The 26,449-nt window shown below is 46.2% G+C and overlaps 1 protein-coding gene across 2 annotated transcripts in view; it reads left to right on the forward strand.

The window, feature by feature from the left end:
• PRKCH (protein kinase C eta) overlaps positions 1-26,449 on the forward strand; it is a 119,146-nt gene that overhangs the window by 78,217 nt on the left and 14,480 nt on the right. For both annotated transcript variants that reach the window (XM_075753342.1, XM_075753340.1), the window contains exons 11-12: positions 20,385-20,523; positions 21,436-21,624. In XM_075753342.1, coding sequence (XP_075609457.1) covers positions 20,385-20,523; positions 21,436-21,624 — 328 coding nt within the window. The remainder of the gene's footprint in view (positions 1-20,384; positions 20,524-21,435; positions 21,625-26,449) is intronic.

Genomic DNA, 26,449 nt, shown 5'->3' on the forward strand with positions numbered 1-26,449 from the left:
GATTTAAACAATAAGCCTGTGACACTTGGAGGAAGGTTTACATAAGCCTGTTACAGAGACCAGTTTTGCTGGAAAGACTCTTATTAACTGAAACAATGCCAAAGTTTCTTTCAGCAAAATCAATTAAAAATTACATGCTGAAAACAGGAGCTGAATGCCTTTCCTAATTACATAGAGCCACTGTTAACACACCAACCCTTACTAGTGTGCTGTTTGCTTTTTCCATGGGTCAAGACATTGTAGACATGGGATCCCTCATGTTCTCTCTGTCTTGGTTGGGTTTTTTTTGGTGTTTTTTTTTTTTTTTTTTGGACAGCTGGTGATTTTGTTTATTCTCATCTCATGCCCTTTTTCACATCTGGAGCCAGATCTTGTTTCCCCTGAAGTCAAGGGGCTTTCCCCAGGGAGGTAAATTAGCAGTTGAACTGGATCTGTGGCTGGTATCAGCAGTGCCAGGCAAGGCTGGCCAGCTGGCTGGCTGGGGGGCTATCCAGGGATTACCATTGCTTTGCTTAGGTGCTATGCATAGCTTTGTTTTCTTAGCAAATAAAGATAAATCTTGTGTTTAATGAGGTACTCTTAAGCTTTTCAGAAAGTTTTTGCTTGAATGTGCTACAGTAGATGGATGAGTAGGTTAAGTAGTCTTTGCTTTATTTGATGCCTCCCTCTTCCCCACCCTGATTCAGCTGCATGCGGGCAGAGGCGTGTTGTTTGCATCCGAGAGGAAAGGGTGGGAAATGGCTCAGCCAGTGCCAAAACAGGTGTGAGTCTCCACTCTGTGGAGCACCATGACCTCTGCTGTGGGATCTGGTCCCAGTCGCTTTGAGACCTCGATTCAGGAGGGCTCCTGGACTCGGCGCTTTCCAGGCATTCCTTCCCTGAAGAGTACACGTATATAAGCAGAACAAAATGAAGGATGTACTATGTTATGAGAACAGCGGAAAGAATGAAATGTAAGCTGATTTTACGGTGAACGAGTGAAGCAAATCAGCTAAAAGCTGCAAATTGGCACAGAATAGCATACCAACAGCCCTGTCCGTACAACTGCTTAGTGCAGAAGATAAATTTTCATGCTAGAGTTTCTGGAAAGGCTTCATTCAGCTTTAGAAAATCTAAAGGAATGTCTCGTAGGGTCAGGAGTGTAGTAATGTGTGTGGCTATCTTATCTGACAGTCAACAGCTCGTGTAGACTGATTTGTGCTTCTAGACAGGGCATCTTCCACATTGTTTTCCACTCAGATGTGGTTGTCGCCTGCTTGCAAGCCAGAGCCTCTGGCATGCAGTGTTTAAAGTGGTGTTTCTCTGCACTTGATCAAATGGAAAGTGCAGAGAAAAAAAACCCAGCCTCTCACGTTTCCATGTCATGTTTAATCAGTCACTGTGCAGGACAGTTTAGGCCTGATTTACAGTTATGCTTACGAAGAGCAGTCCTGTTTTGAGATCCACGTATCGGATCTCTGTGCCCCATTGACTCCACTGTATATAGTCTGTGAACTTTAATGCAACTTTCCACATGACTAAGGACTACTGAATAGCCTACAGAAGTTATTGGCTCTGCTGGTGTCTACTTTTCCTTTATGGTTATTTAAAGGGATTGATTTGAAACCTGCAAGCCCTGCACATAATGAGTTTGTATAAATCATTACAATCTGGAGTTCCAAGGGGTCTCAGGAGTTTCTCTAGTTCATCCCCCTGCCCCGAGGCTGGATAACCTTTACCTAAATGCATCTTGTACTTTCACTCTTCTTCTCCTTTGGTGTAGTTGTTACATTTGCACGTAGTAACTTGTGTACTACGCTCTTACGGGCATGGACTCGCATTTACTGAATGTTTGAAATGAGAGCTCTGTGTTAGTTTGGAATTCTGGTACTGGTGCAATAAAAATAAGCAATAGTGCTCATCCGTGGAGGGGATGAGTGATTAGACATGACTTGTATTCTGTCATTCTTTTTGTGGCTAATACATCCTTATGGAGGCATTTCAAAATTAAAAAGCATGCAGATGCAATTTAAGAAATAGCTATGTGTAACGATTACAGACAAGTTCCTAAAGAAAGGAGCCTAGAATTAGACTCAATCTTTAAGTCTCAGAGCGCTTGGGAACATTTAGGTTAGAACTTCTGAAACCAAGAAACTTTTCTACAAAAAGACCATTTTTTCTGCCTTTCCTGCCCTCTTCATTTTTTTTTTTTTAAAGGCACGAAGATAGTGAGAAGGAGAAGAAATAAAAATTGAAATAAATTTTAAGACCTTATGTAAAATTTATATTTAAAAACTGCCCCTAAGTATTATTGCTACCTTTTTAGTCAGAAGTGCTCATCCACCTTTGTGTTCCCTGCTATCACAGGCATTCGGGCCTATGATTTTAAGGACCCTCTTACTTGCTGCAATGGAAGATTTCTTGCAACATGACATGTTGCAGTGGGTGAAGCTACTATAAATGTAAGAGAGACAATGAGAAAATGAGTATTGTTGACATACTTGGCCTGCAGCAACTGCCGTAGCTATCCAGGGAGAATTTGATTTATTCTTTTAGCTGTAGCAAGATCAGTGTCTGATGTTTCCTTAGTCAATAATCCCGATGTTTAGATTTTGTTCTTTATGCCAGTGAGCAGGTAGGTACTCTGGGTTTATGCAAACAGAGGAATATTGTGAAGTCACCCAGCAACTTTGTAACACCTTGCCTTTAGATTCTAGCTCAGAGTCATCACCTGCCTGTAATGACACAGGAATAAACTAAAAATAATAACAACGCCGTAGAAAATTTCAAGTATTACATGGCAACACTGCAGTAATAGTTGTCTGGTTTACAATTCAAAATTTATGTGGGAGAAAATTCCATCTTCTGCCAGCGATACCCTGGGCCAGGACGGCGGGCACAGCTTTGCTTCTGCCCTCGGCGTGCCGGCCGAGCTGGTGCTGGGGCTTGTAGTTAGCTGCTGGTGTGGATTGCGAAGCCTGTTCCCATGGAGCAAGGGGAAAGCATTACTCATCATTTGGCCTCTGAGTCATAACACCTTTGCTGTTAATAGGATCGAGAACCTCCCCTTTTACAAGGCTGTGCCTAAAGGCACAATTTAGTCTCGGAATTGTATTACCCGATTATTATTCCACTAAAGCAGGTGGCGGTATTCCAGCTGACAACAATGGAAATGGGAGCAAGCCTTCAAGTCTCAACTGTGTACAAGGTGTGATATATTCAAAACCACAGAGATCCTCCACGCTCTGAGCTGATTTCTTCTGAATCAATTAAAGTTTCACAAGCACAATTTATTATTAACATCTAGAGCAGCTTTCACAAATCTCTCTGCAGTGTCGTAGAGAAGTGCTTATGAATCAGGAAAATTACTTCCAGGTAGGAGAGGTTATTTACTAGCTAAATCTCTGATCCAGGCATACTGCCGTGGCAAAGTCCATCCAATAAGGATGTGAATGTTTGCATCCGAACCATTTCTGATCTGTGCTGTTTCAGGGAAGGCAGCAATGTCACGGTGCCAAGCCAAAGTGGGTCATGGCTTCTTTGTTTATTGTGTCGGAAAAGGAAGGGGGATGGAGGAGAGAATGGGGCGGGGGGGGTGGAATTGGGAAAAGCAGGGTTAGCAGGGGGAAATTATTCTGTGTGCAAACCTTTGTGGTAGAAGGGGTGGTAGGACGTGATGCCTTCAAACTCTTCATGGGCTTTCAGATAAGCCTGCGTGTGCAGTTGTAGTGGGGCTGCAGCACATTTCAGCGTGCAGGCTCTGTGGCACGCGTATTAGAGTCCGAGCTGGTGTGTGACATTTAGCGTGCAGGCTTCGGGTTTTCTCCTCCCTTCTCTGGATCTAGTTACGTTTCTTTTGACATTTATCTGAGTATGAAAATGTAGCAAGGTCCCGCATGCTTCTTGGCTTGTGTCTAAAAGCTGAATTAGTGTGGTTTGTATTTGTTGTATTTCTTGACTATAAGTTGAGGAATTGTATGCTTATCTATGGTTTGGGGATTTTGACACAATCTTATCAAGTTAATTTAGCCTTTGTTATTGCCCGCACCTTCTCTTTAATTTTTCCTCTTCCTTTATAACCATTCTTCTTAGCTGGAACTCTCAATTTCAGTAATTCATAATATCATAACATCACTGGTTCAAAACCTGGTGTCCAAACAGCAGCTTCACAGCCAGAATTTCTACCTTCAGCCACTGCTGAGTACAGAAGGGAGCAAAAATCTTGGCAGCTGGCTCCTGCTTCTTGCTTCTCTTCCCAGCCTCGATAAACGAGAAAGCCAAGGAGCTGCTCTGACTCTTGCCAGCTGGCCAAGCTCCCGAAAAGACAGCCCACCCACTGCGAAGGTCAGAGCGCAGCACTGCCCGGTCGCTCTACCCTTTCAGCAGCATGGAGCAGGAGCTGATCCTGCCAGTCCTGCTCCCACTGGGGTCTCTTTGGGGCCAGCGCCAACCCCCGCGGGAGGGTTACAGCTCTCCATCTCCTTTGTGCTGCTTGGGATGCAGCAAGCCAGTGAAACTTCAGCCAGTCCAACTTGTGCCTTGAACTGCAGAGTTAATTTCAAAGTTGCATGTCTGATCGATGGCAGCCAATTTGCTGGTGGTAGGTTTGAGACAGGACTAGTGTAAGTCATACCTGAAATCACGGTAATTTTTTTCCATATCCCTACACAAAGAGAAAATGCCCAAATAAGCCTTTATTGCACCATATCTGGTAAACAGATAGCTTTTATCTGTGACTGAGCCACTTGAAACATACTTTCCTGTCTGCTTTCAGAAAGGCAATATTAACCTGTGCTGCTTCTTGGAATCCATGATGTTTTGGAAAGGAGTCAAAGCAAAGGGAGACCAGCTTTTGAACCTCTAAAGCCACAGGACGTCTGCGGCTCGAGTGGGCTGAACTCTGATTCATGAGTGGAAAGTCTCTGTATTGCACGTCCCCCTACACTCCTTTCACCTGGTGAAATTGCCCTGCTCACTGATGGTCAAATTGGTGACTGCCCTGACAGGGATAGCCCCAGCGGGGGAGGACAGATATTTTGTGATAAAATGAATGGAAAACTATCTTGCGGCCTGCACCTCATACTGTCCAGTCACAGCTGCCTTTGGGGTCCTTCAGGACTGACAGCTTTTCCCAAGCCACTGGGCAGTCAGGAGAAGTTCCTGCCAGAGCTGTTGGATGCTGCTTCCCAGCATCAGCCAGTGGCATCTCTGGATCCCGGCTGGCCAGGAAGCAAAACAGCAAATTCCAACTATTGCCATGAACCAGTAAGCCAACGTTGGACTGGGGATGTGTGAAAGGGAGGGGATGTCAAATCGCAGTTTCTGGAGATCTAGCTGTTACCTCTGCATGAGTTAAATGTGGCATGGAGTATCAGGTGTCCCCATGTTCTGTCATGTCTAGGACAGGTTAATTGAACTCATCGTTTGACTAAAAGCCTTCCCTACTTTCTCTTCACGTTCTTACAACCAGACTCATGCTGAAATTCTCCACCAGGGAAGCTTGTAATACTTCCAGGTCTGTGCTCTGCTTGTGTCTTCCGTGAGACCTTGCTGTGGTTTGGGGTGGTTCAAGCTGTTCTCCTGTTCCCTGGGGAATGCATCCAGTTAGAAGATGGCTGTCCGTCAGGAGAGTTGATTTATAGATGCGAGTGCATAATTCCCATCCGCTCCTGATCCCTGATTCCCTGAAGCCCACGCTGAGTATGTAAAGATGCCTGTGCCACTGGGTACAACGCAGGCATCGCTCGCTCGCAGCCTTTTTCTTGGCCTGTGCAGGCAGGGCCATTCGCAGCGTTGGCTGAGTGGCTGCGTCCCAGGCACTGTTATGTAAGGAAGAATTTCAACATTAATTACGTGTCTTGGCTTTAGGTTTCATTCTGTCTCTCCGGACACCAGAAGTAGTCTCAGAAGATTCAGTGTGGCTTCTGCAAACAAAACAAACAAACTTTATTTCAGAGGCTTTGGGCTCCACTGCTTTCTCCTGGAGCATCCGCTCTTTTGGGATGTTTTCCCTTTGTTTCCCTGCCACTAAGAAGGGACAGCAGTTTTTCTGGAGACGCTGCTGAGCATAGCTAATAATATGCTGAAGTATTTGAGCTGCGGGAAGGCTGGCACTTCCAGTCAGACAGATTAAAAAGGAAAACTTAATGTTTTCCTCCGCTCTCAGCCACCTTCCTCATTCTGATGAGCTGGAGAGAGGAAGGAGGGGGACAGATGGACATGGTGCCCTGTTGCCAGCAGGACTGCAGAGGTTGTCTGGGGCAGAAGAGTGTGCTGGGTGAGAGATGTCTATATGGATCATGTTCTCACCCTAATGGCTTTCCTCTCCCTGTCCTCCTGCAACTGAAGTCATTAAAGCTTGTTAAGCCAGGATGGAAACAAACCCAAACAACAACAGTCTACAGAATAATTCGGTCACTCCAGACTGTTTGGGTTTTTTGTTTGTTGTTTTTTTGGTTTTGTTTTTTTTGTTTCTTTCTCCAGTGAAGCAATTAGTCTCCCGTCATCCCATTTTTAGCCGGACTGGAAACAATCGGCCAGACAATAGCGATTCCCCTCCTGGCAGAGCAGTCACCGGATCTGTTCCGGGATGGGAAAGGTGAGGCTCCTTCCCTCGCCTGTCTCTGGGGCAAGAATCTCCCTGAAGAAATTCCCGTGAGCCTCACTGAAAGTCCTGTTTTTGTGCAGCCCCTCCCGGTGAGTCACAGCCACTGGCTCCTCCAGAGCCCTCTGTACGGTTGGGTTTTCCCTCCGCCCGCTGCAGGGTTAACCCTTCTGTGGTTTCGCCCAGGCGCTCTCACGCGTATATGACCCGTCCCACTCACTGGCTGATGATGTGGATTGTTCCTGCCAGAAAGTCCTGAAGTAATCTGTGGTTTATACCAACGACAGGCCAATATAGGGCTCACACAGAGGAGGGGAGGATTTTTCCAGACTTGCTCATCTGAGTGGTGCTTGATTCTAGGAAAGGCTCAGCCTGTGAAAGGGGACAGTGCTGCGGAGCAGGGGACTGCGTGATGCGAGCAAATGCGTTGGAGTTTGGCAAAAAGCGGGGGGTGTGATAAGGAGGACAGGGGCCAGCTGAAGTCCTGTGGTAGCACCGCTTGGCCAGAGCGACCCGGGAAACCTCTCAGTTCCTACAACTGCTTGTAATGGTCCTTATAACTGCCTATAACCGTGATACGAGTAATGCGAAGTGCTGTCTGCTGCCAAGAGCAAAGGCTGCAGCTCTGCCATGCACAGGACCTTCCTCTTGCTCTTGAGTTTGGTTGTAGCTTGTGGGGAAGTGCTGGATTCCCCCGCCATCGCTGTACCTCCCTGCAGGGCGCTGTGCCTGCCCGGCACGCAGCACTCTTGCTGCCCCGAAAAGCACGGATGGGACAGGGTGTGGGAGGGCAGGTTCAGGTAGGAAAGCAATATGGCCATGCTGCTGGACGAGACGGCTTAAATCACCTTGCTGTCTTTAGCTTTTAAAAAGCAGCCCTGCTGGCACCTTAGCAGGTGGCCAGTGCTAAACCCAAACACTTTCCTTTAGAGATGCAGGAAGAAGCTAAGCCCGAATCCATGTTCTGTCTCATTTCTGCACCTGAGGTAAAAGCCACAGCATTGCTAGTCAGGTGCCAGAAAAAGCTCCAGCTGCCCAGGGCAACCGAGGACAAAGGGGAGCTCTGCTTGCTCAGCTGCTGGGTTTAACAGCAAGTCACCACGTGTTTGAGTAATGCGTCACTAGTGCCGCTCTGATGTCTGTGGTATGAAGGTGCCGTGTGGGCACCAGAGCCATCGGGCTGTGGAGCACTTCGCCTTGAGATAGAAAGCTGGGGCGGAGAAGCACTTGGCGAAGAAATCTGCCGTACAGGCTTGTCTGGGGATGCGCAGCGGAAAGTGTTTCTGCCTGGTCCCTGAAGCTTGGATTAGCTCTGGAGCAGAGCCTGCAGCATCCAAATGTCGTACTGAGTGTCAGCTGCACCCACTCCCTGTCTGGGCAGAGCTGCTCTGGGAGCATGCTTTGGTTGCTGTGGGGGAATGAAAGTCTGTTGATAAGGGTTGTCTTCTTCTTAGGTGTTTTCTGTTTTGAGTTATACCAGTCATGGTGAAGGTTGCTGGCGGTGCCAGGAGTGACAGCAAGCGTTTAGTCTGGGGGCAGAGAACCATGCCCAAGGGCTGAGTTCCAGGTAGCAGGGGTGGCTTTGGAGACACCGGCATGCACGGTGGAAATGCAGAGATTCAAAACCAGTCGTACAAAGTTAAGGAATTGTCTGGAGAGGAAGCAAGCTGGGTTTGCATTCGTATCACTGTGGTGCTTCCCATGTCACCACAGGGACAATGTGGGGTGGGAAGTGAAAGTAACCTTGTGTTTAAAGGTTGATTCCCAATGCACATGGACGTAATCTTGATGTGAAAGTGGGTGCTATGTCATGGTGCGGTTGCTTTCCTGTTACAGTCTAGTGTAAAGTATGCTGCAGCACCCACACCACCATCCCCCACGCAGCATTCTCTGCTCTCAGAGCCCTACTGTGAAATCATTTCTCATGAAAAATCATGAAGAGGTTTGCAAACCATTTGTAAAGTAAAGCAGTGTGAAGTCTGCTTGAGAATAGAAATGGGGGACAGGTAAACACCACAGGTATGGTGTCCCCAAAGTGCAGAGAGGACACAGGTCGCCTATTGCTCCTTGTCTGCATAGCCTATCTAGAACAGTTCCAGGAATTCATTAGCTTTAATGTATCTTTTGTGGGTGATGCCTTTCAGCATGTTAAAATTAAAGTAATTCACTCTTTGTTCCTTTTTCTCAGGGCAGTAAAGAGTTGCTCTGCTTCCCCTGAGCCTCTATGATCTTCCATTAGTCCTCAATTAATTATTTATTCCTGGGGAGAGTATCTGAAAACAGCAGTCCAGTCTAAGAGTAGCAGCACTTGACTGTGTAGATGAGTTTGAAGTACTTGATGAGAGAACCCACTGGAATTGTCAATAACATTAAGAACTGCTTTCCTGCCGCAAAATAAAAATACGGCCTTGTAGGTGGAGTGTGCTAAACTTTGATGAGGACGTGAGCTAAAAACCAACACACTTCAGATATCACCTGCGTGTCCCTTTAGCAAGCACAGACAAAGAGTTTTTTGAAAAACATCTTGCCTTCAAGTTGACTAACTTTTGTATTGTGGTAGAAAATGTGTATTGTGCAATTCTGGCCTGTGTCAGCATGGGAGGTTTAGATACAAAATCTTTAATTCTGAGTTTTGATCCTGTGTGGTGTCATCACACCTCTCAGCAAAGATTTCTGTCTGGTTTGCCTGTCATTTCTTGTCTCCCTAGATGAGAAGTAAGTTTCAGTGAGGATTTGTGATGTCTTCCTGCAGAAAGCAATTTATAATCAAGGGATTTTTACTCAATCATATAGTCAAGGCCTGTATAAGTGGGAGGAACCTGACAGCTTCAGATCCTCCCCAGTCAAAATAGTAAAGTCTGAGAGTCCTGTAGTCTGTGGTGTTGGCCAGAAATAGGGTGAGGTAGGAATAGTTGTCACAGCTGCCTTCCAGTAAGCAAGGCGTCCTGGTCCTGGAAAGAAGAGTGAACACAGAGTCACAGCGTGAATTGACTCTGAATCAGCCAACTGAAAGGCACATGTTACTCGTGGGTGACACCCTCAAATTTCCATCTTATCCGGAGCTTGCTGCACGCTGAAGATAGTCATTATTCCCATTCCTGTCCTTAAAATACCCCTTTGCTTCCCTTACACAAACGTCCCATTCCACTCCCTTGAGTTGATACTCTGTGCATTGGGTGATGAAAAGGCTGCTGATTCTTCACGTTGTAGGGATGTGACTGTAGATGTCCGTGGAGGGGCTGGCTTGTTTGTTGGGGGAAGGACTGTAATATTTGAGCTGGAAAGCAGTCTTTGAATGTGGTGTCACAGAAAGCCGAGTCATGCCAGGAGGCATACTCCCAGAGACACACAGGACCACTGGGTATCCTTCTCCATGGTCCAAAGTGCTCTGCTGCAGACTGCAGAGGTGCCGGTTGGGTTGCAGGGAATCTCATGCGGGCACTTGACGGATCTGTGAGCTAAAAACTGAAGAGGTGAGCAGTGTAAAGAGACACCTTCCTCATTCAGGTCCCATTTCTATCCTTTTTCTAGATGGGGTCGGTTAAGACAGGGCTTATTTTCATTTTCTTATTCATTTGTTCGATATGTCACAGGGACAGGGGAGTTGGCAGCGTTCTGTGTGTGGTAGCCATGTCAGCTGAGCATTGATGGACCTCCTGCTCTAAGTTACTTCTGCTTTGCTTGCCATCAGGCAACTAGCTAAGGCACCTATTTTGGGAACTTAGATAGCCTTGCCAGCTGGCGAGTCAAATTTTAGAGGGGCTAAACTGCCTTGGGAAAGTACCTGTCTGCCTCTGCTAGCTGGAGAGGGAGCCCTGACCAAAGAGTGGGTTAAATACCTGACGCGACATGGGGACAGTACTGGCCAGTGCTGTTCACAGGCAGTTTGGGGTCTGTTTGCTGCCCTTTGGCTTTTGGGGTGGCACATGCGATCTAGTCTGTCCCCGTTGGCCTGGCACAAAGCTCCGTGTAGCTGGTTCCTGCGCGCAGGGAGCTTGGGAGGAGTCTCCAGAAGTGGGAGCGGGATTTCAGAGGGCTCAGCAAGCCCAGCCGGGAATTGCACCTGGCTCTGCCCTGCTTATCCAGGATACTTGGGCTTCACACAGCCCTGGGTGAATCACTGGTGAATAGCAACAGTAATCCACATGAAATGAGAACCTAAATCTTGGGGTAATGACCCCTTTTCCATCTGATTTCACTGCTGCTATTTAAGTGATTGTTGTGGCAAAAAGCAGGGAGGTGAGATTAGTCAGGAAAGCACTTTGCCTGCAGGTTTGCTGGAGCCTTAGAAAAAAAGTCAATGGTACCAGTGATGGTCTCAAGGCAGCATCTCCCATGAAATATATTTAAATGCTGTTCCAAGGAGGGCTATGCGGTACGCCCTCCTGCGCAGTACTGGGATGCCTGTGTGTTTTGTGCTCACAATGTGTCACTAGCACCGAGGCAGCTCTTTCACTGTGTGCTTAAAAATTCAGTGCAGATGGTGAGATTTTCAAAAGCATCCGTGCTGCCCCAGTGTTGCCCTTTCAAAAGTTAATGGTAAATTTGGCACTGGAAATCTAGAGGCCAAAGCAAAGTGCTTTTAAAAATCCCATCTAAAAATACAGAATACTTTTGCCTTCAGCTTTGTTCATGCCGTTATAGAAAGGAGATTAGCGCCTATAGCCTTAGCTTTATAAATCTGGATCTGTAATTCAGAGCCTTAATAAGGTTAAGTAATTTTTTTTTTTCTGAGGGCCTAATCCAAAATCAACTGAACCTTGACAGGACTTTTTTCCACCAATTTCCCTGGATTCAAGATCAGACTCAGAGTAAAGTGAGCCTTACCCAAATCAGATGAATATGGAGAAGTCTGCCTGACTGGATGCAAGGGTGTCTTCTCCCCCATAAAGCCCTGCTGGCATTACCAATACTGGCACAGGTTGGTTTGCTATCCAAGCCGTTGCCAGAGGCAGTCTGCACATGTTCATGATGGGTAGGGCCACCTTTATTTTTATTTTGTTTTCTTTGCTATTTCCTGGAGTGAAACATTCTTCCTAAGACTCCGAGTGTGGGCAGCGTGGATTTCACAGCAGCTGTGAGACTTGCAGTGAGAGCACAGGAGAGTTGCTTTGATGTGAGCTACTGTTTAACTGCCCCGGGGCAGGCTTAGTGGCATGCCGTGGTGAAATGGGGATGTGTCACTCTGTGCTGGTGGAAGGAGGAGCCTTTTCAGCAACACAGGCCTGCCCCGATCCTACCGGAAACGTTTGGAGCAGGGACAGGACCTTTGAGCAGCTCTACAGTGGGCTGTGGGCAGTTGGTCATGGTTAATCTCGGGTAACTCTTTTACTCCATCTTGAAGCGTTGAGACCATGTTGTACTGCAGGCACAAGTCTGATTTAATTTCTGTATCAGGCTTCAAATCAATGTTGGTCTATTTTTGTCAAGATGACATAATAGGCTTACGCTTTTTAACCTCTCTTGGCACCATCAGTCATCCACACCTGATTCTTGTTCATGCATTTGGGTCTCGATTCTGTTGTAAGCCTCCTCTGAAGACTTCAGACAAGGGAACTCACAGAAAGAAGGGTTGTGGGTTGGGTTGTTGTTTGTTTTTTTTTTTTTCTTCTTTCCCTCCTTTTCTGGCGAGGGTAAAATAGAAGCTCTGTTGGGAGCAACTCAGCAAGTGATGTTTCAGGGCCAGCACATTCCAGCGTCACTGCCCAGTGGGACCGAGGAGTCTATCACAGGACTAGGCTGGCGGCTCATCCGGAGAGGGAACGCGTGGCGCGCATACCAAGAGCTGGATGCGAAGCCTTTTTCTGTCCACCTCTCCCCTTCCCGCAGTATATGGGAGGACATTTGCTCTGAGATTCAGGGAAATACCTCAAGTGTAGCTTCCTGACTAGAGTCCCACATAAAAGTGCAGCAAATAATATATATATTATATATACACACATACAAAAAAAAGTACGCACACAAATGTGGACATATAAATATATAGGGATTGCGCCATCTTTGGGATTACTCCAACGTAGCAATCTCCAGCGCGTCTGTGTTTCAGCAGTAATGGCTCCGGCTCTCGGCTGCCCCATTTCACAAGAGTGTCTTTTTGCCCTTGTAAAGCTGCCTTTGGAAACTATCATTAGCTCTCTTACAGCTGCTGTGCATATAATGAAGGGGGAGCTTATAGGTGTGCCTGACCCTGAAGGGACTCAGAGCACTTATGGGGTCCCGTTGGATCGGTGCCCCTCGGGTTCAGACCCACTAATGTGGTGGTAGCTTTGTGATTATCTATTGTGGTATGCCGAGGGGTTTTTTTAACCTACCACTCTAATTTACCTGGGGGATGAATCATGCTTGTTCATCTCAATAGCAATGAAATCATGTCGGTAATTGTGTTAGCTTCCACAGATGCTTTTCTGAAGTGCCCAGAGGGAAGGGAGGTGGGACTTCTGGTGCTTCGAACCATCAGAGAGGTCTTGGATCCCGGGTAATGCCAGCTCCTTTGCTGTAAGAGAAGTCAGCGCCTTGGGTACCGCTTCGTCTCCAGAGCGGCAGCCTGGGGAGTGCCGGGAGGGGACCGGTGCTCTGATGTGGTCTGGGGAACCGGCTTCCAGAGAGACCCTGCCAGCAGGAAGGGGTCAGGCGGATGAGGAGCTGGCAGCGCTGGGTTCCATCCCATCTCCACCAAAAAACCCATGGTGCTGCCTTAACCCGGGCAGATGTCTTGCAGAAACTTGTCCTTATGCTTGAAGTGCTGTTTGACTTTAAGATTAATAACAGAGCGCTTCTGGATACAAGTGCTTGCCAATCAGGGTTTAGTTTGAAGCCCAAGCAGCAGAGCAAGAAAGTGTTTTAAAACTTTAATCAGACTTATCCCTGCGAGTGCATAAGACTGATGCAGGGTGCCTTTGGACATACTGAAGAGCACAGACTGCAGGTGGGTATGAGAATCTCCCTCCATCTTGCACAAATTCAAACACCCTCCTTGCCCTTCAGAGCAGTCCTTGGCCGTGTGCTCTGGTGTGAGTTTTCAGAGTTCAGCCATGTACTCTGGCTTTGTATCTGGCCCTGGACACGAGTGCATATTGCATCACTCCATACCATCCTGGTGTCTGCAAGAGGTGGAGCCTGATTTGGAGGCTGCATGGCTGTAAATCCATCATGTCTTTATCCTAACACAAGGGTGTAGAGCATTTCAAAAGGTTTGTGCTCTGCGTGCCAGTGTGGGTAGGTTAGGTGAAGCAGAGAAAAGCCATGAGGCTCTGTTATGTTCTGCCATGCTGCCCCTCCCCAGCTCTCTGCGGAGTCTGTAGGATGTGCTGTAGTGGGATGAGGCCGTAAAATCCCCAGGTGCTGGGCTCCTGGCTAGGTACCGAGATGCCTGTGAGATCAGCCTTCCCCAGAAGCCTCCTCTACCTCCCACGGCTGCACAAAGCGGCCGGCAAGGACAGGCAGCTGTCTCCTGTTATATGGCCTAGCAACGAGTGTTAATTTTCAGTGGAGTTTTACTCGCTCATGCCACTTATCCTGGGTCTGAGTTGGATTCCTGTATCATTATGTCATATTTCTCCTTTTGCTTTGTTTCTGAGAAATGCGATGTTCAGTCTGGAGCCGTTGCGGCTGTATTTACAGTCCCTAAACACTTAAGCGTGGTCAGTTTTTGAAAACAACTTCTGATTGTTAGGACAGTGGAAAAGGGCACCTTGCTATGTTTCATTCCTACTTTCTAGTAATTATGAATTACAAATACCTGGGGAGATCTTCCCTTCGTTTCTGTCCCGTTATGTTGCACTGCAAATTGCAGTATGCGTGCCATAGTCGGGCTGTCTGCATGTATCCTGGTGGTCTGAACAGGTTCGCACCTCAAAAGTTGATTGGAAGCTTAGAAGGAACATTTTCTTTGCCCAAGAGAACATTTTTCAAGAAAACAAGGAGTCGGAAGTTATGTTTTGCACTCCCCATGTTGTAATTTCGATGTTACTTTGTACAGCACCTGGACAGACAGAGTGCGTGGACTAACTCCCACAGGGTTTAGGGATTGCATTGTGAAGCTGTGGGTGCGTAAAGCGACGCTTTCCATCTCCTGTCAGCCCTGAGCGGCGGTGTGAGCGGTGGTTATAGGCTGTATAACAGCGCTGAGTCTTACCTCTGGTTCTTCGCTTGGTTCTGCACCCAAGAGGGTGCCCTCTGTAAGCTCCAGCTATCGTGATTTTCCCCTTTAAACTATGACAGGAGATGAATTAGAGGAAGCCTCCGTGGCTGGAAGGGAACAACAGCTTGTCCTCTTATTTGGCACCAAAACTCAGGATTTCAAACTGTTTTTCTCCAGCTAGGTGCAGCTCGATCTTCTGATCTCTTCTTTGTGGCTCCCTTTTTCAAAGGCCAGTAACCTGGGTTTTCTTTTGTGATTTCCATATTTCCCCCTACCCTAAAGATGTGGTAGGAATTAAGCAAATAGAAGCAGCTCAACTTGGATTTTTATGTCTTAGCTCCGGTAGAATATCTTGCAGGTGTTGTCTTTAGCCTGTATTTACTGCTGACAGCAGCTTTACCACTGCTTAAGAAATTTGCTTAACTCTTCCTTGATGCTGTGAGAATATGAGTTTCTGGTTATAAAAACTTAACTTGACCATAAAAATAAATAATGTTTAATAATAACTCACTTTTAAGTGAGTTCTCTACAACCCAAAGCACATCCAATTGCCTTAGTTCCCAAAGTGGTATGAAATCTTGGGAATAAAACATGGAGGTCCCTAGTCCAAAGCTGGTGGGGATGGAATTGTGAAAATAATTATTTGTTTTGAGCTTGGTTAGGTGAGTCTCCGAAATTTGGTGTGGAAAGAAAGATAGAAAATTGTTTCAGATTTTGCAGGCCCAAAATAATTGCTAGGGCTTTTTTAAAGCAACAATTTTTTTTTTTTTTGCAAGTTGAGAGAGTGTTGATTTCAAGTAAAATAAAATATGTTGGTTTGGATGCTGTTAACGAATGCAATGGAAAATGGGAAACTATATTAGCTTCGCATGAGTGTTTAGGGCTTTACATAAAACTGAGACGTCCATCTGTTCTCCTCCTTATTTAATCAAAATATTGGTTTAAATCTGTTGTCCACTGTATTTGGAGTAAGGCCTCCATCTTGAAAAATCCTACCTCTTCGATAAGTATCTTACCAACTGTGCTGTTCCACTGGTTGTACGTCTTTCGTTCTGCTCCGTTTAAGTTGCTTCATTTTGCAAAAAATAATTACAATTTCACTGGAACAGGAGTTGGAAACATGTATCGCTTTGGCTACCAGAGCAGGGAATAGAACCACATTTTTCTCCATTGTGATGGAGAGTTCAGTATTTCTATGAAGTAAAATGACTTCAGCAGAAGAGGTGGAGAAAAATCAAAATCTACTCACTGCTTGCAAAGGGGATTTGAATGCACATTTGCTCACCCCAAAGGTGTTTCCAAAACGGCCTTGCATGCTGAAGACTTGAAAAAGCAAAATTTTCCCTTTCAGAAATGTCAAAATTATTCATTTAGCTAATTCCAGGTTTGCGGGGGTTTAGTTTTAATTGTGTGTATACTTTTTTTTTAAAAAAAAAACATTTGGCTGAAGTATTACACTAGTTGCACCTATGTTTGTGACTAGCTCCCACTGCTCTGCACCTAATCTATCATGACTTAATAATTTGCCTTGAGATGGGAACAGCAGGCTTTTACGAGCTCTGAACTTGACCTTTGGCGTTACCAAACCTGAGAGGACTTCGAACCAAGACATTGAAACTGGAAGCTGGTTTCTGCCACCACTACTCCTGCAAAGAAGATTCTTATTACATGCACAGCCTTACTACAACACAGGGTGGTGAAACCAAAAGAGGAAAAAAAACCCCAAACCTCATCCTTTCAACATCACGAGTTTCTACATCACGAGTGAGATGATCTGAGCAGAGCGAGTGGCAGGTACGTGTGTAACACCTATTCACTGGCAAAACTCCCTGCTGCAAGGAAATAGCATTTGACAGATGCTTCAGAAAAGGACCGGATCATCTGCAATTGTAATTTTGGTGTTTTTTTACAAGTGTTAAACTCAAGCGGCAGATGTATTAAGAACAACTCTTCCAGTGAGTGATGCTGAAGCAGCTCATTTTGTCATTTCTTCTGGGTCTAGACTAAACGGAGACTGTTAAGCCGATGTGCTGTAGCTGCCTGTGAGGACAAAGGCAGCCTTTCTGAGTTGGATGAAGCCTGTTTTCCAGTGGAGGTTTGCCAGTGAGAGGCAGAACCTCAGCAGGACCTTAGAAATGCAGCCCTCAGAAAACCTCTCTGCCGTTATTGCTTCACCGAACTGCTAAAAATATTGAATGGAAAATGCAAGTATTAAGGAAATGAGGTAGATTTGGGCTTTCTGAGCTGGATGACTTCCAGTTTCATCAGCTTCCCGGAATCCTTGCTGCGAAAATGAAGAGCTCCTTGTAAATCTCAGAAACCTGTCAGTGTTTTTCCTCTCATGTGGCCATGCTGGTTCACGGGGTACAACATGCGGGGAGACCTGTCAACGTTGAGCAGCGAGTATAGAGCTTACGACTGTTGGGATTGCTTGAGATAAATGCTCAAACATGAGACCAAACCCCAACTTTCCCAGAGAATTATCCTATGGGGCTGCCAGAGAACAGCCACATGTCTGAGCTTGCCACTGTGCTGACCCACGAGCCCTGCTGCAAGGGGGACACGGGGGCCATCTTCTGTGGCCTTGCCAAGGGAAAAGCATTGAGAAGTCTTCTTTGGTCATGGGAGGTCCATGATCTGCATGTAGCCAGAGCGCCCGAGCAAGTGAGAGCAGGTTAATGTCATGTTACAGGTTATGTGAGAATAGAAAATGCAAGGTTGGGATTTCATGTTGCTGGAAAGAAGTCAGGAGAAGCCGGTATCCCAACGGCAGGAGGAGATGACAGGTGCTCTTAATGGGTTTAACGTTCAATGTAGAGAAGCCAAAGGGCTGGAGGTTTGCCTTGGGTGGTTAAAAGTGTACTCGCTCAGTAAGAGGCAGGCAGTTTAAATTTAATGGCTATTACCTATACAGAGGCTCTCTGGGAGGATGCAGCAGGCGCAGAGTGCTCTTGCACCTGCAGAAGCTCCTGCCATCTTGATGATGAGCATCATGCTTTATACAGCTAGCAGGGGTTTGGGGCTTTCTGCAACATGTCTGAGAAGTGGCAGAGCGGCTGGTGATCTGGTCTGCAGAGCTGGCCCTACCTCGTAGCTGTGTCTTGCCTCTGCTCCTCAGGCTCTCCGTGAGGGACTGTAACCTGCTCACTCAATGTACGTGACTGTGTTTCTGTTGGCTCAGATACAAGGTGTATTTTGAGGTACTCGCAAAGCATGCCAGGACATGGCGGATGTTTTGGGGAGTGAGGGGAGGTTTGGAAGGGGGATCTCCAAGCAGGTTCACCAAAATTCCCCTTCTAGTCTCACCTTTAGGGGCACCCCCCAACAGTCAGGCCTGCCCAGGACCGAAAAGGCGTTTGCTGCGTTTAAAACCGAGCCAAGAATAAACTGCGCGTTTCAGCCACATCATTGCAGATTCTTGGAAACAAGGCCTGCCTTCATGCTCGGAGGGCTTCCCTGCTCTGCCAGGAACCACAGGGAAGAGCAACAGGAGCTTTGGCTGTAAACTGCCGCTGAAAGCGTACTGTCATGGGTGAGCACGTACAATACCTCTCACTGTGCTCGCCTAAAGCCTTTCCAAGACGAGCCTTTGCCTGCATGCCTTAGCTGACATTTTTGATTCTCAGAAAGGGAAAAATACGTGTCTTCTGCTGAGCATCCCACCCAGAGCAAACACTGCAGCACAAGACAGGCATGGCCACTGTCCTTGGCATCCAGATTTCACTGACTACCAGATAACTGGTGGGCCTGCTGGGAAGGGCAGCATCCTTACAGCAGGCTTTTTGCTGGCTTGTGTTGCCACGCTGTGTTAAAGTTGAAGAGAGAGGATATGTGATCTCGCAATTAAGATCCGGAGCTGGAACTCAGGAAGCTGGTGTTCAGTCTTGGCTCTTGGGGACATGGGCAAATTTCTTAACCTCTACCCCTCACTTTCCCATCCATTCAAAAGAGGCTAATAATACTTTTTCTTATCTCTTTAGGACAGGATGTTGCTCTGATTGTCTAGTATGATGTGTCATTGATGTCTCCTTGTAACAGTGAAGTTGAGGGAGAGCTGTCTCAAGCCCCAGAGAGGCTTCTGGTGGTGGTGTGGGCTGTAGAAATGCCAGTGCACAACAGAGCAATCGACCACGTGATTTTCATTTTAAGATCTTAGATGGAGGATGAACAGGATCAAGCTGGATTCACATTTCAGCTCACCCACAGGTTTTCATATTGATATGGAGATGCCACCACCTATGTTACCACCCTCCCCATTGCTGACCCTTCCCAGGGAAATAGATGTCCAACCAGAGGGCAAAATGGATCAAGTTCCAGCATGAATTTCATGAAGGACCCTCAGATGTATTTCGTTATTTGATCCTTATCTGGACATCTGAATGATTTTGAAAGTGGCTTTGCCTAGGCCTATAAGGTGTCCTCCATCTCAGTAAAATGGTGATGGTAACACATCCCTGCCTCAGAGCTGCTGTGAGGGCTCTCTGCAACTCTCGGGTCAGTACCTGAGGCAGTTCAAAAAATTAATGGTGACCTAATTGTACTGCACTGAGCTCCCATCTTAGCTCCTTTCCTCAATCAGTGACAGTGCCTAGAGCTTGTCTGGCAGCTGAAAAGCAGAGGTGCTACGAGCTGGTGTGTATTTTTAGGAAGGCACTGCCTAAGTCTGCAGATGACCTCGTGCTTTCTGGTCATGTTCCTGACGGCGCTGCTGACTCTGGGCTATTCCCTGAAGCAATCTCAAGGTTGGGCAAGCTAAGAAGCTTTGGTAGGGCTCTTGTCATTTTGGCAGCTCTGCTTTTGATGAGGAGCTCCCAGGCTGTTAGGCACATTTTCCAATACGTCACCTCTTTCTGTACAGTATGGTGTTTGGCTCTGGGTCTTTTGTGACAGTGCCGAGAAGATCCTCATCCCAGTGAGCACTATGGGGCACACTCACTTCTTATGCTGGTGCAGTTCTGCTGGAATTGATACACCTGGGTGGACTTTTAAGACTTTGTCTTATGATGGAGGCATCCCGTGCTGGCTGAAGATTCCCCCTGCCCACGTGGTATGGTGGCTGGGATGGTGTGGTGTCAGCAGGGAGTTTCTTTTCTTCTTAGCTTGGGTAACATTGCAGGTGGGGTTTATTAGTCAGCTTTGCCCCAATACAGGGAAGCCTGGGACTTACGTCCCCACCTCAGCAGAAGAGGGGATCTGCTGCCCCTCTGAAGAGGCTTCGCACGCCTCCCCGGCTTCGGCTGCGTGTCCCTGGCGCGGCGCTTTGCTGAATCAGGGCACATCCCGTGCAGTGTGTTTTGCTGCATCACAGCATCGTTATGCAATTTGACAGCTCTGGCAACCTCTGCTCCAGTGAATCCCAGAGCTAAATGAGCAGGAGCTCTGCCAGCCAGGCTTGTGGTGTGTTTGGAAAGCCATGTGGGCGAACTCGTATAGCACCTGTCCATATTACATGCAGTTCGGCAGAATGATGTCTGTTCCTCCCTCCCTTTTCTAAGAGATGAAGCAAAAGAAAACCCCTCCTGCATGATTTCTGTTTATTTTTTTATGATAATGAGGCTTGTCCACTTTACAGGTTAAGCTTCCAAGGCCTGGGATGCTGTCTCCATTTGTGCTGGGGCTGCTCCAAACACGTAGTGACTTGGTGAACGATTCTCGTTGCAGGGACTTGAAGCTGGACAACGTGCTACTGGACTACGAGGGTCACTGCAAGCTGGCAGACTTTGGAATGTGCAAAGAGGGCATTCACGAAGGCATTACCACAGCCACCTTCTGTGGTACACCAGACTACATCGCTCCGGAGGTATAGGAAACCCTTCTTTGGACAGGAAAACTTGGTCACAATACGAAAAGTGTAGGTTAGCTTTGAGGCAGCAAGTGTATTCTCTGGTGTCTTTAGCTACACCTTATTTGACTGCCGGGTGCAAGGTTTCCTCCCAGGTACACGCTTGTATTATCAGTCCCTTGTGCAAGCAAAGCATGAGTAAATCTTCAGTCTGCTATAGGCCGTATTTTTCTTTAGGAAATATGAGGTGAAAAATGGAGACACAGCTGCAAAAATCTGGAAGGGCACATACAGATACTGGCCCAGTTTGATCTGAAAGGAGACTGAATTCTCCCTCATTTCCCAGTTCCTTTTTCTACCTCCTCCCCTTCCCTGTCATTCCCCAGTCTGACTACAAAATTAATAAACACCTCTTTAAGGAACAGCTGCCCTCCAGATGCTGCCAGATGTTCTGACAGCATCTTTCTTCAACACAATTGAATTTCTGTCTGCGGTTGGTGTTTGTGCCTTTCTCACACACTTGCTCTCCTTCCCCTCTCCAGCTGAAAGCCTTGCTGTTGGAGCTGGGTAAGCATTTCCTTCCCAGAGGCAAGGAAAAACTGGTGTCAACCCACACACGCGGCTGCTCTGCCACTTCTGAGGCTCAGCCAGTTTTGCCGAAGTGCCCCTTCTCCTCCTGCTAAGCCCTAGCGTTATTTCGAAGGGCTTGTTTCCTCTGTGAGCAGCCATGTTAGTTCAGGCCTTGGATAATGGATCTGATGTACCTTAGTGCAGACCTGGGGGTTCCCAGCTTGAGGTCACCAGCCAGCCTAGCAGAGCGCTGTTAGGATGTAGCAAGAACTTTTGCATTAATGTTTCCAAATCCTTTTTTCTTCCCCTGCTCAGTTTAAGAAGCTTCAGGGTTGATATTTCTTTTCATGCCTTCTTCAGATCCTGCAGGAGATGCTGTATGGCCCTGATGTAGACTGGTGGGCCATGGGAGTGCTGCTGTATGAGATGCTGTGTGGCCACGCACCCTTCGAGGCAGAGAACGAGGACGACCTCTTTGAGGCCATTCTGAACGACGAAGTCGTCTACCCAACATGGCTCCAGCAGGACGCAGTGGCAATCCTCAAAGCAGTGAGTTCCCTTGGTCGTTGGCATGCTCTCTGTCCTGGCTTTCTTCAGCCTAAATCTAGCAAAAAAAAACAATGCTGGGGTATGGCACTCAGAAATCGCAGTTACCCTGACCCTGACCCTTTTCTTATCTTGGTTTGAAGGGTAAACAAACAAAAAAAAATAATCCTGCCACACTTAGGTGTGTTTGCGTAGTTATGTCGTTTATGCAGTTCAGCAGCCAACTTGGCAGGCAAAGTGTGTGCATGTCTGTGTGTCTGGGCATTCCCCTGCTGACTTTAATGATTTACAGCATATGGTCATCTTCCAGAACAGAAGCAGCAGGTATACACAGTATTTAATCAGTAGTGACCATATGATTTCCATGTGACTGGAGTGGCAAAGAAGTGAAGTCTTCATGGTAATCCTTCATTCTGACTTGGTAATACCAGCCATCCCCCCAGGGATTGCTGTCTACCTGCATACAAAGACAGGGTTTTGACTTTTGTGTGTTCGGGAGAAAAAAAAATGAGGCTGTACAGCAAAAAGTTTGAGGAGAGCTGTTGCTGGCTACACTTCATCCTTGTTCTACCATCTATTCCTGAATTTTCCCAGGAGCTCTCTTATCCGTGTGCCTCACATCTTTGCCTGTGACATGGGAACGAAGCTTTTTAAGATTGCAGGCTGTGCGTGTACAAGCAGTGCCTAGTATGCTGGAACTGCCTAGCTTTACTGTAATGAATCAAAAGGTGATTAAATAATGAGGGTGTTAACCTACGAATCAGGAGACCTAACTTGGCTGTTCTGCTACTGACTTCTTCCTGCCCCGATCAAATCACTTAATGTCTCTAAGCACCCTTTGGAGAGAGAAGGATCAGAGTATTTCCTTTCCTTGTGAACAAAGATGCATTTAAGACTGGATACTACTAAATATTGTGGTAGTAGAGGATCTAAGAAATAGTTGGATAAGATAGTAATTTCTAATAACTTGTGGAGCACTGACTCAAAGAAATGGGTTAACGAATGATGGGAACATTTAAAGGAAAGAGGAGAGTTTGTTTTCATCAGATCTTTAGTAGTGAGAATCTGGAAGTTTTCTGCTGCAAGGTTTCTGTTGGATATAAACTGAGCAACTACTTCCTGTAGCTGAAAATACATCTAATAAATTCCACAGAAATCAACTGAGAAGAAAATCCACTTCTTGAGGAGGCAAAGGGTTGTGCTTTGAAATCACAGGTTGTGCTCAGGAGTGATCATTTGTCATGCTGAAGACCCTCTTGAGTTTTGGAAATAACCTGCAACATATTTAAAATAATAATTAAAAAAACCCTGAAGCTTAGACTTAGACAGCTTCTGGAGCAGTATTCATGTTGTTGGATGGGGACTCCTGAATGCCCGAGCCCATTCATCTTCTGCAGTGACAAGTAATAGAGTGGATTTGTTGCAGGTACATAGGTATGAGCTGGAGGTAAAATACGGTCAGATAGATGCTGCTCATAACAGGAATTTCAGGGTATCATAAAATATGATTTGTGGTTTAGCCTCTTGATGAAATGTTTATTTTCCTAATTCTGATAGGAACCTCAAAGAAACAGCCAGCACAAGCTGCAGTCACCCTGGGCTGCTCTAGCCCATGTTCACCACCCAACTTTTAACAGCGGGTCCCTTCTGTGATTAACAAGCAAGCAGCAAGATGAGAGGCACTGGAGAAAGAGGGCCAGAACTGAGGAGAAAGCTAAGAATTTAAATAGAGAGCGACCAAGCGTCTCCGAAACTGCACAGTCAACGTAGCAATTGCTGGTTACTTGCCTGGAAAAGGTCTCTCCAGCTGCTCTGCTCATCTGCTGTATCATGTGCTGCTGGTGAAACCCAAATGAAAGCAAAACCGCCTCTCTGAAATGCACGTGTGTTGCTCGAGAGAAGCACTATGCTATGTCTGCTTTGGGGAAAAGGCTGAAATTTAGGGCATTAACCAAGAGCCTTGTGATTAACTAGTGGGAGGTTGCAATTGATATTTTTACGGGACCTTCAGTTTTTTGGTGTTTCTGTTCCCTGGGTGGCTGCTACCTGAAGGTGACTTTTGCATCATGTTTTGCAGCACCGATAATAGTTTGCTACAACCTGAATTTCTGCAACCTCATAGTAGCTGCTTTTGGCTTCAGGACCTGTTCACTAAAGAGCACCTCATTTCCTCCCCCCTTTCTTATGCTGAGCTTTTAGAGGCATCAGAGCATGTTGGCTTTAACAGGAAGGAAACATCCTGTCATGAGATTGTCTGGGGCTCTAGATTAAAATGGAAAAAAACCCACACACTTTGATTTCTTTTGAGTGATAACAAAAGTGGTCACTGCTGAGGTATTATATTTGCAATGTACTGATAATGTTTGGTCAGTATTTTTAGGTGTCAGTATAATGCAGAGTGGTGAACCTGGCTTCTTTGTTCCCTTATGGCTGTTTTATGAAGGAAGACAGTAGATTTTCTAGCTGCTAAATACGTAGATTTTTTTTCTCACCGATTTCTGATGCTAATATTATTTCTCTTAGATACAGCATTATTACCATGTAAGCATCTTCTAATCACTACTGTGTTTACCTCCAACAAAAAGTAAACTGGAGCTCCCTGACTTACAGCTGTGACAGTACTTTCTAACCCGTGATATTAAGAGCTCTGGAAAATCAGAGCACTCACCTACTGCAGTGACAGAAATGATTATAAGTAATACATGGCATGGGAAGCCTAGAAAGACCAGGGAATTAAACCTGGGGTCTCTTGTATTGCAGGCTAAGGCCTTGAGAGCCTTAATAACTGGATTATCCCTTCACTAAAAGTTCTGGCCTCTAACCTTGAACAGGACTAGTGAGAATTTGCTTAGTCTTGAGTGGTACAAAGCTCTCAAGTGAAAATCAAATTCTTTTGCCAGGAAGATGCAATTAGGTGTGTGTGTTTAGAGATGCTCTACAAATGGATATATCTAGGTTTACAAAGCGCTTGATCCCTTTGGCTTCATGAAGAACTTTATCGTAAACAAGGGTAATAGGTTTTAGTACCCATTTCATGGATGCTGTTATTTTGTTTTGCTTTTGCATACCATAATTGTGTTTCACCAATTTTCCCCATCAGAAACCACCTGATTTCTGAAGGTTGCGTCCTGGTCATCTTCTCAGTTTTCTAATGATAACTAAAATACATACTTAGGACCTCATTTAGGTCAGTGGGTGTTCCTGGCATGTTTTTGAGCACTGGTACCAAGGAAAACAAAAACAACCTCAGGCCCTAGGGCCTTGTTTAGAATTCAAAGCAGAAGTATTTGTGCTATAGAAAAAGAAGTTTGTATCTATTTCCCTTTTTAATTTTTTTTTTTTTTTTTTTTTTTTTTTTTTTTTGTCCTTGAGGTGGGGAAAGAGTAGGGTAGAGCTAAATCAGTATAGATCAGGATTTTTCTGGAGACAACACTCCCAGAGGAGGGAAGTAGAAAATCTCACTCGTGTACCCTGCCCTGTCTGAGTGGGTCACTGGGGAATTTAGGTATTGATGGCTCAAGTCAGGCAGAGAGGACTTCAGCTGAGGTCTCCCCTGCTTGTGTGAGCAAGTCAAACTGGATTTGCATGTGGGAGGCAAAAAAAAGTGCAGAAAAGGAGAATTGCTGTCAAATTAATTCAGACCACTTCAGCTCGTTCTAAACTTGAGTCTCGCTTTGATTTTGATCCCCCTCCAAAAAAAGGCTTCTCCATAGCCCTACCTGAATGCAGTCACAAGGAGTTTATGCGTAGGAGCTATTGGGCCTATGTCTGTAAAAGAAATTCTTTCAAATACACTTTGCCATCAGCTGACAGAGTAGTCACCAGTGTCTGATGATGAAGAGACTGTGAAAGAGAAACTGTGAGCAAGCAGCGAGCAGAGACTGCCGCACCGTATCTTTTACAGTGAGAGTGCAGCTGGAGTTTGCTTTGTTACAGCTTGTCGATACTCTGAATTTGTAAATTGTCACTAGCAAAAAAGTGCTTGAGTAAAGAGGGTGGCTTTCCAGGCAGGCAGAGGCTTTGGGATTCAGCCGAGTGAACTGCAAAATGACATACAATCCTCTCGTTTCCCTTAAGCGGGGTGGTATTTGGCAGCATGTTTCACTTGCTTCACATATGACTTTCTCAGAAGCAATACAATCACGCTGCCTTGCTCACAGTCAGGCTTAGTTGGAGGGAGAATGAAGGGACACAGTGAAAATTGGGTCTCAAAAGTCCGTGGTGTAATGAGAAGCAAATTCACAGGGAAAGCTGCAGGGATTTTCCTTTCCAAGTCTGGTTTCAGATGAGGAGAGAAGGACTAAGCCTATTGAGTCGCTCCATGGACTGATGATCTGAAGTAGCAATGGTTGGCCCGAAGGCTTGGGAATTTGGATGAGGAATTGCAATTTAACTGTTTTCACTCTCGGAGCCAGGTAACAGCAGGGGCTAGAAAGCAGCATCTCCCCAGGGAAGTGTTAGCATTGCTCTGCCTTCTGCACCCTGGGTTTCTGAACTCCTGTCACAGCTGAGTCTGCCAAAGCTGAGGGTGTCTTTTGGCGTTTGTGTGCCAACCTCCAGTCTTGATGTGAGCTCTGAAACACCTAGCTGAAATGCTCCTTCCAAAAGTGAGGCTTGGGCAGCCTTGCCTGTAGCTCGATATTTTGGGGACACAAATGAGACTAAAGCCTGTTCTCCCTCCAACTGGTTAAAAACATGTATTTTGAAAAAAAATCCCATGAACAGAGTTAAGAGATGGGGCAAAATTGGTTATGTCCCACTCCATGTGGTTTTTGTGTGAAAAATAAACACCAGGCAAGAAAAGGGGAAGGTGCAGAGGAAATTGGCT

Source organism: Balearica regulorum, chromosome 5 (assembly GCF_011004875.1).
Source record: "Balearica regulorum gibbericeps isolate bBalReg1 chromosome 5, bBalReg1.pri, whole genome shotgun sequence".
Lineage (NCBI taxonomy): Eukaryota > Metazoa > Chordata > Aves > Gruiformes > Gruidae > Balearica > Balearica regulorum.